Source organism: Notamacropus eugenii, chromosome 5 (genome assembly GCF_028372415.1).
Source record: "Notamacropus eugenii isolate mMacEug1 chromosome 5, mMacEug1.pri_v2, whole genome shotgun sequence".
NCBI classification, from domain to species: domain Eukaryota; kingdom Metazoa; phylum Chordata; class Mammalia; order Diprotodontia; family Macropodidae; genus Notamacropus; species Notamacropus eugenii.
Window position 1 is genome coordinate 26,829,814 of NC_092876.1, and position 15,678 is coordinate 26,845,491.

At 42.7% G+C, this 15,678-nt stretch overlaps 1 protein-coding gene across 1 annotated transcript; it reads left to right on the forward strand.

The window, feature by feature from the left end:
* Nucleotides 1–14,075: 14,075 nt before the first annotated feature.
* On the forward strand, nucleotides 14,076–15,445 carry LOC140503738 (S-formylglutathione hydrolase). Its single transcript, XM_072607972.1, has one exon. The coding sequence runs from the start codon at nucleotides 14,171–14,173 to the stop codon at nucleotides 15,017–15,019; it is 849 nt and encodes a 282-aa protein (XP_072464073.1). The 5' UTR covers nucleotides 14,076–14,170; the 3' UTR covers nucleotides 15,020–15,445.
* Nucleotides 15,446–15,678: the final 233 nt, after the last annotated feature.

The following is a 15,678-nucleotide window of genomic DNA, read 5'->3' on the forward strand; positions in this document are numbered from 1 at the left end:
GAGAAAGGAGTAGAATGTAGCAAATCATCTCAAATAAAAGAGGCAAGAAAGAGATTTTACAATGGAGGGGAAGAGAGGAAGATGAGAGGAAATAAGGGAGCCTTACTCTCATGGGATTTGGCTTAAGGAGTGAATAATACACACTCAATTGGATATGGAAATCTATTTTACCCTTCAGGAAGGCAGGGGAAGGGAGTAGGAGAGGGAAGATAATAGAAGAGACAGCAAATTGGGGAAAGGGGTAATCAGAAGCAAACACCGTTGTGGGAGGACAGGTCAAGACAGAGAATAGAATAAATGGACAGAAGGATAGGACAGAGGGAAATGTGGTTGGCCTTTCACAACATAACTATCATGGAAGTGTTTTGCGTGGCTACACGTGCATGACCTATATTGAATTGCTTGTTTTCTTAATGAGGGTAGGCGGGGAGGGAGGAAGGGAGAGAATATGGAATTCAAAGCTTTAATAATGAAAGTTAAAAGTAATGAATGTAAAAAATGTTTAAAAAGATGTTTAAAAAACACAACTAAAAAATAAGATGCACAGACAATGGGGTATGGGAATCTATTTTGATTTACAAGAAAATAGAGGGGAAGGGGATTGAAGAAGGTAGGAAATAGAAGGGAGGACAGACTGGAAAAAGAGGAAGATGGGGTACATGCTATTCTGGGGTGGGGATGGGGAGAGATGGGAAGAAAATTTTGAATTCACGTTCTTGTGGAAGTGAATGTTGAGAACTGAAAAATAAATAAATTATATATTTAAAAAAATATTTTAAAAGAAGCCTTTTCTCACTCCCTTCAGTTCTACTCCATTCCCTCTCTTGGTTATCTCTCTCATTTATCCCGTCTATAGCTTGTTTGTATACAGTCTGCACCTTGTCTCATCCTTTAGACTGTAATCTCCTTGAGGGCAGGGATTGTCTTGTGCTTTCCTCTGTTTGCCCAATGCTTTGCACAGTACCTGACACATAACAGGAACTAAATTAATGCTTGTTGACTGAGCATTCTGCGGGGGAGATGGGGAGGAACAATTCTGCTGTGTCGTCTTCATCTGTTTGCAAAGTGAGAAGTGGGGGAAGGACGAAGAGTCACTACTTCATGGAATTCAGGGTCAGGATACACAAAGGAAATCTTCTGTCTAGGTTTCTCTCCCTCCAGGTGAGGACACCATCCTGTATGAAAACACTATTTGTCCAAATGGTCAGCTCTGTCTACATAGGTAGGGACAGAAGGTCTCCTTCACTCACTTCCAACACTTTGGAATGTCTGTCAGGGAGTGGGAAGGGGCCCCTTTGTGCTCATCTGGAGATGCTTCTCAGTCATGAGTCCTATGCTTTTAATGTGTCTGAGAGATTGCAGTTTCACTAGAATACCCTGATGAGATGGAGAGCGTTTTAAGGAGGATAAAAAGAAGGGTGGACATTTCCTACCATTGTGAAGAGATTGAGTTGGCTACAAGCCTGGAGAAAAGAAGACTTTTTGAGAGGATATGGTGGCAGATGGAGACCTGATGACTCTCTTTAGAGGCATGACATGTGGGGGAGTGATTAGATCGAACTTTCTTGGTCCCACAGTGCACAATAGAGCGCAAGGAATGGAATTTGTGGAGGTGAATTTAGGCTTGATGTCAGGAAATCTTGCCAGAAATGAGATGTCAAGTGTTTTTCCCTACCATCCTCATCTCTCCTCCCAAACAAGACACGACTCCAGCTCGAGACATCATCACCTCAGCCCTAGACTACTGCAACTGTTTCCCCATTGGTGACTCAAGCACAAGGGTTTCCCCCCTCCTCCACACAGCTGGGCAAACATATACCTAGGCAGAGTTTTCACCAAGCCCCTTCCTGAATCAAGAAGGCTCAGTGGCTCCCTACTGCCAGGAAAAGAATCTATAATCACCCCTAGTTTATTTGTTTGATTTCACTTGCTGATCTCGTTGGTGTGGGAAATTCCCATTCTCAATGCTGAGAGGCATCACAGTCTTATATTTGCCAGCCATTGAAGCCATAAGGCATTTGCCCATGTTCTTAAGGCCAGTTTGTGTCAGAGACCAGACCTGAAATCATCTCCTTCTGACTTTCAGGTGAAGTTTACCTAGTACCTCCTGTTACTGATAGCTCTTAGGTCATGGTCTCCAGGTTTATTATACTTTATTGTCCTTCCTCAATTCAAAGGTTCAATCTAATTTGCCCCTCTACTGTTCCAAGGACACTACCTTCCATCTGCCCTCTTTCATTTTCATTTCTATGTTTCATTACTGGAAGTTGTTCCCTTCTCATCTCCTTTTCATGGAATCCTGACACTCTTGCCCAGTTCAGCTCAAGTGCCAATCCCAACAGGAGCCTGTTCTGCTCCTTCTTATTCCTTGTACCCTCCCTCTGGACACTCTTTATTTATGGCCTACTAATGGGTTCCTTCCAATAGAGTGAGCTCGCTGACTGCAAGGCTATCTTGTTGCAGTCACATCTTTTCTTCTCAAGAATAATGGAATAAAACATTATTCATGCAGGAAATGATTCATATTCAAATCATATCAGTGCTTTCTATGTAAAAAGCACTCTGCTAAGTTAAGAATTTACTAATATATATAAAAGTGCTCATTGTCAACAATGAGATTATGTTTGCATTGAGGAAAATTCCAGATATGAATAAATTGTAGCCAGATAGGGAAATTTTAAGGATTTAAAGGGAGGTTTTTAATAGCAGTAGTTCCAGGAAGGAAAAGAATAAATCTTTTCAATATTTGTGACACAATACTTTGCCCCCAGTGGATGTTAAATACATGTTTATTGAATTGATGCAGGCAGAACGGGCTATCTGGGGTGTGTAGGTGACCTCTTCCACACTGGGCATCTCCAAGAAAGGCTGGATGACCACCTGTCACGTGAATTGTATAGGACATTGGTGTTATGGTTTGGCTTAGACTAGATCTTCTCTGACATGCCCTCTAACTCAGGGGATCCATGACTATGACATCTCTAAGACCCCTTCTGATGGTCACATGTCATAAGGTTCCTTCTAGATCAAGCATTTTCGATCCTAAATTCCTTTCAAGCTCTGGCTTTTGTATACTTTTACTAGCTGTTGTTTCCCCCTCCACAGAACCTGGGCTGCTCCCATGCTTTTCCAGAAGTCCCACCTGAGAGTCCTTGTTAGGTACGTGCAAGAGGAGGGGGCCAAGCTTCATTCACAGACCAAAGGAGAGGCCAAAATGCAGGTCAAGGATGGACTTCTTGTTGCTGATGGGAGAGAGAACAGAACAGGGCCAGGATTGAGGGAAGTAGAGGCAACATTTGGAGAGGGAAGAGTCCTCCTAGTACTAACTCCAAATCTGAGATTCTGAGATTCTCTATCTCCAGGCATCAGGACATCAGGAGAGTGGATGTTTCTGAAAACATTTTCCCCTGTAAGAACCCTCAAGCCTAAGGAAGAGGGGAAGTCCCCATGAATCTTGTGACAGTCCTTCTGGTTCCCCTCATTAAGAAGGGTTCAGAGACCTTTCTCAGGGGAGAAAGCAGAGACTTCTGGGTCTGTGGGAAAAATCAACAGAGAGAGAAAAAAGAGGCTGGATATGGGAAAAGGAAAGGCTTCCAGGGACCTAGGAGAACCGACATCACTCAGAGAGGACTGTAAGTCATGAAAGAATGCAGAGCCCTCTATGCCTGGACTGGTTAGAAGCCAAGGCACCCTGTGGAACGAGGTTGGGTGCATACTCATTTGGTTTCCAAGTGCTTTCATATTTTCAACATCACATTATTTTCCTGTCTTCTTTGTCCCCTTTATCCATGTAAAAGTCCTTCTGGAGACTTCCACATTTATTCCTACTGAACTCAGGTGTAGATTATTCATCTCATCTCCATGGTCCTAAGTTGTTGAGATTCTCAGTCAAAGAATCTGTTCTCTTCTGCTTCTGAGGTTCCACGGAATGAGCAATCTTTGGCTTTAGACAATATGATCTGAAGGATGGATCAGATCAGGGTTGGGGAACCTGCAGTGCCAAATTTCACAGAACAATTCCATTTGTGGACATTTGTGAAGTTCTGATTCAGTCAAAGGGCCACACTTGAGGATCCACATGGCCACGTGTGGTTTTGAGGTCACAGGTTCCCTACCTCTGGACCAGATCATCTGGGTCTACCTGAGGCAGAAGCAGCTGATGACAGTGGAAACCCCTAAACTATATGAAGGAAACCATTCATTGAAAGATAATGGCAGTTAAGGGGAGCATGATATTCATGAAAGACAGAAATGCCAGAATGCTCAAAGGAGGAATAACATATATACTGAATTGGGTATAAGAATTTCTCTTACTCTGTAGAAAAGTAGAAAGAGAAGGGGATTAGGGAAGAAGGGAGCGCAGATTAGGACAGGGGGCAGTCTAAATCAAAATACTTTTGAGGACAGACAGGGTGAAAAGAGAGAGAGAATAGAAAACATAAAGGGGGAAATAGGATGTGGGGAAATACAGTTAGCAACCATAACTGAAAAAAATATTTTCAAGGAAGTTTCTCTGATAAAGCACTTATTTCTCAAACATTTAGAGAACTGAGTCAAAGTTATCCAACTAAGAGCCGGTCCCCAAATGATGGATGATCAAAGTTTTGATCAGTTTTCAGACAATGTAATCAAAGCTATCTATAGACTTGTGAAAAACCCTCAGTCAGTATTTGATGGAGAGATGCAAATTAAAATAATTCTGACGTTCTACCTTATGCCTGTTATATTGGCTAATAGGACAAAAATTGTGCAGGAGATGGGGGAAAGATGAGATAGTATTGCACTGTTGGTAGAGTTGTGAACTGATACACTCACTGGGTAGAGCAATGTGGAACAATACCCAAAAGCTATGAAACCATGCATACACTTCAACCTAGCAATACCACTACTAGGTCTGCATTCAAAAAGAGTTTTAAAATAAAAATGGAAAGGACCTATATGAACACAAAACTTATTCCAACTTTCTTCTGTGGGCAAAGAATTTTGAAATTGATAGATGCCCATCAGTTGGAGAATAACTGAACAAGTTGTAATATGTGATTATGATGGAATACTATTGTACTATAAGAAATGATAAGCAGAATGCTCTCAGAAAAGCCAGGAAAGTCATGTACCAATATAAGTGAAAAATAAATGGGGCCAGACTCATTCACACGTTTTAGTCTGAGATTTCCTCTGTAGTAAAAATCTTCCTTATTCCTAGCGATATATTCTGCCTCCATCTCTGATATTGTCTCACATATGAGACTTCCTTAGGATGCCTGCCAATCTGACAGCATTCCAGTTAGAGGGAAGAGGCTGTGTAAAGTTGCAGTTGGTAGATGGAGTATCTTGTTTTCAGGACAATTGCTCATCTAGTTCGACTGTAAAATACTGCATGAAAAAGGAACAATTGTGGAAGACTTTAAATGTCAAACAGAAGAGTTTGTCTTTTAACCTAAATGCAAGGAAGAGACACTTCTTGAGCAGAAAACTGATGTCATCAGTCCTGAGCTCTAGGAATAGCAACTTGACAAGTGTGTGGAGCATGAGCTGGAGAACGAAGAGACTAAAGTCATGAAGACCAATTAGAAGACCATTGTTCAGGCACACAGTGATAGATGCCTGAAACACGCTGGTAATTGTGTGAGTAGATAAGAGGGGATGGATATCAGAAAGGCTATAGGGGTAGAATGTACAAGGTGGGGGAATGAATTAGTCATGGCTTGGAGATAAGGCAGAGGAAACACTGAAGGCTCCCTCTGAAGAGACAAACTTGGAACAGGATAATCCTGGCTTTTCTCAACAGAAATAGAGTAGTGTGTGACATGGGCAGGTTTAAGGGGGAGATGTTGGCTTCGATTTGGAATGTACTGAATCCATAAAGAGGACAGAGGGAGCTCAAATGGGGGTGGGATTTTCCATTGAGGGAGACCTCTGAGATGATCCTGACCACGTCAGACTTTGTGTTTTTCAGAATCTAAGATCCCTGACACCGCAGATTCTTAGTATCTCAAGACCATGGAATCCAAGAATCTTAGAATCTTTGTCATTAATCAAGAATTTCACTCATGTCCTACCCTTCTTTAACCCATTTGTGGTTTTCTTTTTTTCCCCTGCTTACCTTTTTATGCCTCTCTTTAAAATTGTACTTAAAGATCAAATTTTCTATTGTGCTCTGGCCTTTTCAGCAGGGAGGTCTGGAAATCCCTTATTTCACTGAACATCAATCTCCTTGCCTGACATATTATGCTCAGTTTTGCTGTGTAACTTATCCTTGGTTGTAGTCCAAGCTCCTTTGCCTTATGAAATATCATATTCAAGTCCCTCTGGTCTTTTAATGTAGAAGAGGCAAGGTCCCCTGTGATCCTGACTGTAGTTCCTCAATATTTGAGTTGTTTCTTTCTAGCTGCTTATAGTATTCCCTCTTTAACTTGATAGTTCTGGAATTAGGCAACAATATTACTTTGTGTTTTCAGTTTGAGATCGCTTTCAAGAGGTGTTTGGTGGATTCTTTCAATGACTATTTTCGCCTGTGGATCTAGGACCTCAGAGCAGTTTTCCTTGGTGATTTCTTGGAAAATATTGTCCAGGCTCTTTTTTCCATCATGGATTTCCAGTAGACCAATAATTCTTTAATTCTCTTTCCTGGATCTATTTACCAGATCAGTTGTATTTCTAATGAGATACGTTACATTTTCTTCTATTTTTTCATTCATTACATTCTGTTTGATTGATTCTTGATGTCTCATAGAGTCATTAGCTTCCTCTTGTCCAATTCTATTTTTAGTAGATTGTTTTCTTCACTTAACTTTTGCATCTCCTTTTCCATTTGCTCAGTTAATTCAGTTGGATTTTATATCTCTTTATTCATTTGTTCAATTTTCTTTTTAAATTCTTTGAGGAATTCTTCTTTCATACTTTAAAAATCATTGGCCAAATTTTATTCTATCTCTCTAATTTGGCTTTTAAAATCCTTCTTGAACTCTTCCAAGAATGCTCTTTGAGCTTGAGACCAGTTCATATTCCCTTCTGAGTTTTCAGATGGGAGTATAGTCTCAATGCTGATCTCTTCAGTATTTGTGTTTTGGTCCTTGCCCCATAGCAAGATTGTACAATCTTTTCTTTTCTGGACTTCTTCCTGCTCATGATGATTGCCTGTTTCTTGGCTTTTAGAGGAGATCTCTGCTTCTGGACCACAAGGGGCTCTGTCCCATGGTCCTTGTGCTTAGAACTTCAGATTTTGCGTATTATGGTCGCTGGTTCTTTCAGCTAGAAGCTAGAATGTGGCAGCTTACCTGGTGCTGAGCTGGCTTGTGTGCCAAAGCAGAGGCCAGGTGAAGTGTTTCTGAGTTTCCCCACATTTATCCTAGAGTTTGTTGCAGGAGGTGTAGGTGAGGGATGGTCAGGTCACAGGAGGTCTCCTCTCCTGAGCTACAGCACAGGCAGACTCAGCAGTTTGTGAAGCATCTTCTGCACTAGTGTCTTCCCGATTCCGCTGGCTGTGCTAAGGCATGCCTGGTGTCCTGCTTTTGGGGCTTATGGGTTCCCCCTACACCTTGGTGCTCAGTATCTCCTCCTGGTTTGCTGTAGTGGGGCCATCTGGGCCACCTCTGATCCTGCACTGGTTTCTTCAGCCAAAGTAAGAGGGACTGCCCTTTGTACTTTTCTGATCCCACTATTCCAGGATTTTTCATGAAGAAATATTCTCTGGGTTTTTCAAGGTCAACAAGGGGAGGGATAGAGCACTAACAGATAACTCTGTCATCTTGGTGCCTGGAAGTTGAAATAGGTGACTTACAGACATTTAATCTGCAGACTGGTCATCTCAGGACCAACCTTTTCTGTTACTTGGAGTTCAGCACTTCTCTCTCACTCAGTTACACTGGACTCCCATCCTGGGCTAATATGTTTGTGAATCCCCACAGCTTTTTCTGCTTCAGACAGCCCAGTGTTTCCTGCTCAGCTTTGCTATGGCTGGGTCTGTGCTGTGTGCACCTCTGTGCAACAGATCCTTCCCGTGGACCTTCCAGGTGGTCCTGGACTGGAAATCTGCCACACTCTTTCTCCTAGTGGATTCTGACACTCCAAAATTTGTTCAGATTCTCTTTATAGTGGCATCTGAAGGATTTGTCTTAGAGCTTAGGTGGGTACGTGCTCTCACTCTGCCATCTTGACTCCATTTCCCTTCTTTTCCCATTTGTGATTTTCTTGACAAAGATAATGAGGTAGTTTGCCATTTCTTCTCCAGTTCATCTTACAGATAAGCAAAATGAGGCAAACAGGGGTAAGTGACTTGCCCAGCATCACAGAACTAGTGAGTGTCTGAGGGCCTATTTGATCTCATGGAACCTAAGGTTTTTTATTCAAGTATCACAGACCTCATGCACTATGATGCCACCTGGATGCCCCACTTCATATTCTATTACTTGCTGCCAATTGTCCCCTCTGGAGCCAAGGAGGGTAAATCAAATCCCCCCACATTACCTCCACCTAAGACAGTTTATCATGTCTACACCTACCACCACATCCCCTCCAAAGGACTACTGTGCTGTAGGTTGACCCCTAGCCAGATCTCTTCAAATACCAGAGATTGTAGATCCTTCTTCTTACCCTCCCTCAGACACTCTCTATCTCAGCAAGATGCTTAAATGATCATCCAACCCCTCAGGTACATCAAAGTGCCTGAAGCATAACCTGGTCAAGCAGTGTTTTTATGTAAGGTGATATCCTTCTTTGGAAGGGGAGAAATGTAGGGTGATACCCTCATTGTATCCTGGGCCTGAAATCCATGGGGACTTGATTTCACCTTCTTCCCCATACCTCTCTCCCTGACAACAGATGAGGAGGGCTCAAGGGAAGTTCCTCCTCCCCATCATCCCTGACACAGCATCAGTCAATAAGCATTTATTAAGTGGCTATTATGTGCCAGACACTGTATTAAGAACTGGGGAAAAGCAAAAAACATTCTCTGCCTTCAAGGAGCTTAAACTCTAAAAGGTGAGGTCACACGTAATCAGCTATGTACAAATAAAATGCGGGTAGGATAATTGGGGACATTTAAGAGAGGGCAGGCATTAGAATTAAGATGATTGGGAGAGTCTTCTAGGAGAAGATGGATGTTAACTGGAACCAGAAGGAAACCTGGGAAACCAGAAGCAGAAGATGCAGAGGGAGAATATTTGTGACCAGGGAAGAAACAGAGAAAATGCTAAGTGTGGACACTTTCAGCCTGTCTCTTATCCAGCGTTCTGAGGTTTCATGATTGGCCCTGGAGACATTGGATATTAAGGCTTCTAGGGCTTTGGTTCTGGGAGCCTAGTCCTCTAGAGTCTGTGTCTAAATGAGCCTCACCTTATCATGTCCTCTCCTCTTGGACTCTGCCTTGGAGGGAACAGAGAAGCTGTAGGAGAATATAATCACACTGAGGACAAGGAACGAGTCATTTGGATAGTACCACTTGGTTCTGATACCTTATCTAAGAATGACTATGACCCTGAGGTATCAAAAGCTACACAGCAGTGATGGCAGCCCTGGAAGGTTCCCCATTCTGGAAGTGCTTCTAGTAACATCCCTTCAATAGGCTACATTTGATTTCAGGAGAAAGGCAACACTAAGTGCAGGTGGGATCATCACCAATAGTTTGGTCTTTTGGCATTGGCTTCTTTGGACATGGCAGACAATGATGAAAACAAAAATAGCCATTCATGACTATAAGTAATCCTGTGGTTAAAAGCCACCTTGCATCTAAGGAGTGATCACAAGAACACGTTGGAAAAGACTTCTGTGGTAAGCTAACCTAGTCCTTTCTCTCTCCAGAAGAGGAAGCTGAGGGACAAAGCTCTTTTCCCAAGGTCATACAGGTCTGAAGCCCAGAGTCAGAAAGTGAGCAGAATAATGGAATAGGGATTGGAGAGTGTGAGAGTCACCAAGTCCAGACCATGCACAATGAGTCAGTTCTGAATCCTCTAACTAGAGCGTCATTGACAGAGCCTAATGACTGTATGTACTAATGAACACTGTAACTTGAGTGGGGTGCAGGAAGACTGGAGGAGCAGAATTGTATCAGTCATGGACTTCCTCCTGATAAAGAAAACAGAAGAGAGTTGGCCCTCATTGGAGGAATAGTTCTTACCTTTTCCTTGCAGACACAAAACAAGGAGTCTCTGGTTAGAGCCCTGTATCCTAAGGCCCTGACAGACTGCAGCATTCATTGCCTGGTACCTTTACTTACTATCTTGGGCACTGATGGTTCTTCTCTGGAAGGCGGCATTCTCAGGATGTTAGGAAAGAGCAGACACCTTGGAATGACCCTTCCAGGCAGAGGAACAGAGCTCTTTGAGTCTGGAGGGATGATCAGAACAGACCTAAGGCTTCTCTTTGCATCTCCTCTAGCCTCCTATCTTCTCACAGGGCTCTCAGCTCCTTGTTCCACTCTGAGGTCTTTGACCTGAAGAAGGATCCTTCTCCCCATCCTCAGCTTCTTCACACTGAGGTTTTCTCTCCCTTCCACTCTGTCTCACGGCCAGTTTGGTCCCAAAGGTCTTTACCTCTCACCTGATCTCTCTTTCTATAACCCATGTGAATGCTGACAACTCTTCCCCATCTCTCTTTGAATCTACTGCCAGTGCTCTCTCCCCATCCTCCTTGCTGCCTTTCCACTCTTTTCATCTCTTCCTAGACAGGGTCTTTTTGGTTTGGGGCTGTGAAGTGTTCAGATCTAGTCCTCTCCATCCCAATATGGAAGTAAAGACAGTTTCCTATTTTTTGTCTCCAAATGCAGCCTTCCATCAACTAACTCAACAAATTGGAAAGGGAGGTGGTAGTGGTAGAGGAAGATGCACACTTTTTCTGCTATATTGAAGGCCACTCTAGTCTGCATTACCCTCAATTCCATCTCCCCAAATCTATTGGACCCTCCAAGAAGCACTAGTGAAATGCTTGAGAAAAGTCTCCCCTGTGGTGATAAGAGAGGGGATGCTCAGTAGTCTGGATTCTAGAACCTTAGAACTGGGATCTGTGAGTATTACCTTCACCCACTGTTATCTGTGCTCATTTAGGGCTTAAAAGATTCTCACTGGGAGGTAAATAAGGAAGAAGTCAGGTGGAAGTAGAAATCAACACTACATAATACTGAGTGAACCATGTTTCCCCTGGGGACAGAACCACTTCCTCATGGACCATGGGAGTGATATGTGCAGGTGAGGGGCTCCGTGGGAGAGTCAGGAAATCACAGTAGCTGGGAAAAGAAGAAAGAGGAGGAAAGAGGAAGAAGGAGAAAGTCAGAGGCCAAGTCTCTTATCAGTAGGGCCCATGTGAACTTGGCAGATAGAGGAAGTTAAGTCCTGAAGAGAGAGACCTTAGTCCTCTAGGGAAGGAGAAGGAGGCAGAGCAGACATGGGTCTAGGCTACATGCAGGGACAGCCTTGACTCTGGTCCCCGCGAAGGACACTTCCAGGGTCTGCACTTAGGCTCTGTAAAGGGAAGACACAGCCCAGGAGGAAAAGATTGAGATTCCTGGCAAGGTGAGAGAGGTGGTCACACACAGTGGAAAGCAGAGAAAAATGGAGAACCCTTCACAAGCTGCCCACAGTGGGGCCAGCCACTGGAAGAGACCCCAGCTCTACTGGAGTCCAGGGGAGCAGGTGGAGCTTGGGTGATTCCAGCCCAGACAAAGAGAAGTCCATCAACATAAGGACCAGGAGAAACAAGATTAGTCCCATGGGGTTTGTCCCAGAGCCAGTCTCTGAAGACTTGGCCAGGGGTGACTTTCCTTAGTCAGGGGCAAGGGGGAAGTAGCAGCTCAGGTTTATCAGTCTATATTCCCGAGAGTCAGGGCAATGTCCAGTCCTGGAGCTGAGCAACCTCTGAAGAGGCTAAGTTAGTCTTTACAGTCAGAGGAGACCTGGGTATGAATCCCACCTCTAATATGGACAGCTCACTTACTCCTCAGCCTGTTTCCCTTCTTCTCAGGCTGTTTAGGAGCTAAACTCTATCAGTCTTTAAATGCCCCCAGGGTTTAGTGGGAAAGCCCTTCCCTGGGTTTGGGCCAGAAAATCTTGGTTCAAATGCTGCATTTCCTACTTCCTGTTAAATACTGGTCACTTTGATTACATTAATTGGGCTTCTATTTCCTCCTCTGCAAATTGAGGGTGCCTGACTCTAAGGTCCTATCCAGGTGTAAGATCTGATTTCTTTCTTCCAGTTCACTTAATTGATTCGTTTCTCCCTTCAGTGTCTTGCCTTCCACACTGCCAGGTTTCTTTATACATCAGGTCCATGGAGGTAGCTTAAAATATATTACAGACTGAACTGTCAAAAGCACTGAAGAGACTGATAGATTGATGCTTAGGCACATGAATCCCCTTCAAACACACCCCACTGAACCCCCCAGCAGACCCTGACATTGGCTTAGCACCTCCCACCCAAACTCTGGAGACAACTCTGATCTGGGTCACACAGGAAGGCAAGGGCATCCTGCTGACCTCTGCCTTCTCCCTCCCCTTACAACCTTCACCCTTAGCTCCTGGATCCACCTGACGTCTACTCAACGTGCTCCCACCAGTCTTGTGCCAAGTCTACCATTGGGAGAGTGGGTAGCAACCTCATCTTGACCCTCCTGGGGTTCTCAGAGGAGACTCTTATCTGTTTGTGGTATGGAAGGTAGCTAGGTCCTTTGAACTTGATTATCACACCTTCTCTAGGCTAAAGAGCAGGCACCAGCAAGCAGGCAGGAAAAAGAAGGGTCTGGACTGAATCAGCAGCATCTCAACCTGAACTCCCAAATATGGACTGTGCCATTGGGGCTATCAGTCTGACACTGTTGAATTTTTTTTATATTATTGAAGTATAAGTCCTAAAGAGAAACATTACAAGATATTGCAAGATCCTTAGGTTGATCTATTAATAACCCTGGATGAGACAAGAGCCGTAGAGTCCTTCCAAGATAATGATGGTTGGGTCATGTGTTTATGTGTGTGTTTATATACATGTACACAGACAATATTTTCTAGATATTTATAAATACCTACATTAATGTAGAATGAACATAAGGAGAATAGCAAGAGACTTTAGACCAAAGATTTCATGGGTGGGGGAAATTCTGAGTGAAAAATTTCTTCTCCCAATGTAGGTTGGCACCTTGTCTGAAATGACTAGTCACAGAGAGCTACTTGGGGCAGTAATTCTAAGCTACCAAGACTTAGGGTAAAATTGCTTGAAATTCCTAATAATCAGAAAAATTGGAATTAATACAATTTTGACTTTGTATGTTATATTAGTGGCAAAAAAAATGACAGATGTGGGAGAGGCAGATATATATTGTTAAATTGTATACTGAGAAAGACAAGTATAGACTATTAGTGAAACTATGAAAAAGAGAAGAGACTATGGAAAGCAAATTGGAATTATGTCTCCCACTTTTTTTGCACAAACCCTGTTAAATAAAAAATCAAGCCCACACTGTCTGCCCTATTGGCTGAAAGTGAAGAATCAATGGACACAGGCTCCCTGAGACCTTTCAGCATGAGATTTCCTGTGGATGAAAAATCATCCTTATTCCTGGACAAATATTCTACCCTCAGCTCTGATATTATTTCCCATGTGAGACTTAATTATGATCCCTGACAGCCTGGGCTCAAAACTCCCACAATCAGGTGTCACTCTCCATTTCTAGGCCCGTTTTATCACATTCCCATATGGACAAACCAGACAACTTTTCCTCCTCAAGCATATGAAGTAATCTCCCTCCTCTAGGCCTTTGCTCCAGCTCTTTCCTCATCTCCAGAAACTCCTTCCTCTCCCTTTTGGTCTGTTAAAATTCTATCCCTCCAAGAAAGCCCAATGCAAGGGATATCTCCTGCAGGATGCTGACCCCAGTCCTTCTGATCAGAAAAGACCTTTTGCCTCAAACCTCCCAAGACATTTATTTGCCTCCAATGAGACAGCATATATAAAGTGCTTTCCAAAACGGGAATCTTGCTGTCATTATGAGGAGGAGGTGGATGATGGGGATAATGATGGCTTGTTATTATATGTCTCTAAAACACCTGACAGACTATGAGCTCCAACTTCTTAAGACTGGATATGGACTCTCTACTGCCTCCTGCCTTGACCTAGGATCATACACCTTCTGCTAGTCACCTTGTGTCAGTAAGTGGGAAAACAGTAGCACCTGAATAGCAAAGAAACTATGGCCTTGAAACAGATTTCCAGCAACAAGTGCTTTGAAGGTTTTCAGAAAGTTTATGAGCATGACAGTGTGGAACTAAAATGCAAAATGAAATTTGGAATCTACTTACCACCAAAGGCAGAAACTGAAAAATGTCCTGTACTTTATTGGCTGTCTGGTTTAACTTGCACAGAACAAAATTTTATCACAAAAGCTGGTTATCACCAAGCTGCAGCAGAGCATGGCCTCATTGTTGTTGCACCTGATACCAGTCCACGTGGCTGTAATATTAAAGGAGAAGATGATAGCTGGGACTTTGGTACTGGTGCTGGTTTTTATGTGAATGCCACTGAAGAACCTTGGAAAACCAACTATAGGATGTACTCTTACGTAATAGATGAGCTGCCCAAGCTGATAAATGCCAATTTTCCAGCTGACCCAAAGAAGATATCTATTTTTGGCCATTCTATGGGAGGCCATGGAGCTCTGATTTGTGCTCTGAAGAATCCTGGAAAATACAAATCTGTGTCAGCATTCGCTCCAATCTGCAATCCAGTACTCTGTCCTTGGGGGAAAAAGGCCTTTGGTGGATATTTAGGATCAGATCAAAGTAAGTGGGAGGCATATGATGCTACTCAACTTGTGAAATCTTATCCAGATTCTCAGTTGGACATATTAATCGATCAAGGCAAAGATGACCAGTTCCTTAAAGATGGGCAATTACTTCCTGACAACTTTATAGCTGCTTGTGCGGAGCGGAAAATTCCAGTTGTTTTTCGATTGCAAGAGGGATATGATCATAACTACTACTTCATAGCAACTTTTATTAATGATCACATCAGACATCATGCAAAATACTTGAACGCATAAAGCTGCATATACAAGAAATCTCACAGTTATAAAAGTTACCCTGTAAACTGAACTTTTGAAAATAATTACACATGAAAAATTACTGCCTGTGAACATTCACTTCTAATTTTTATCACAAGCTTGCCACCTTCTGAATGAATATATAAAATCAAGCAGTTAGATTCCTTTTTGTTCCTCATAGATACTCTGATAGAAGACATATCATAATCTACAAGCAGTTTGAAATCCTTGTAAAATTAAGTTTAAAGGATCACAGAATATGTAAATGATTACAGTTGACTATAAAGAATGCAGTGATTTAGATGCATTTGGAGATGTAATAGTAAGTCATTGGTCATTGGGTGTATCAGTTCGTAGAGAATTAAATTATGGAATTGTATTTAAGTAACTGAATAAAGAGATTTTATGAACTGAAAAAAAAAAAAAGACTGGATATGAAAAGTTAAGAAGGAACACAAGCTCTGGCTTGAGGGGACCTGGGACATCCCTCACTCCCAGATCTCTTTCTGTCTCCTCTGAGTATATCTTGCATGAATGTAGTTATTAGCTTGGAACATAAGTTTCTTGAACAAAATGTCTCTCCAGCATTTAGGAGGAGGAGGCATTGATAAAGCATTTACCTTGGACCAGGAGCTGAGTGAAAGACTGAGCAAATACTG

What these genes read in the sequence shown, in the direction of transcription:
- LOC140503738 (XM_072607972.1), top strand. Translation starts at nt 14,171, where the DNA reads ATGGCCTTGAAACAGATTTCCAGCAACAAGTGCTTTGAAGGTTTTCAG.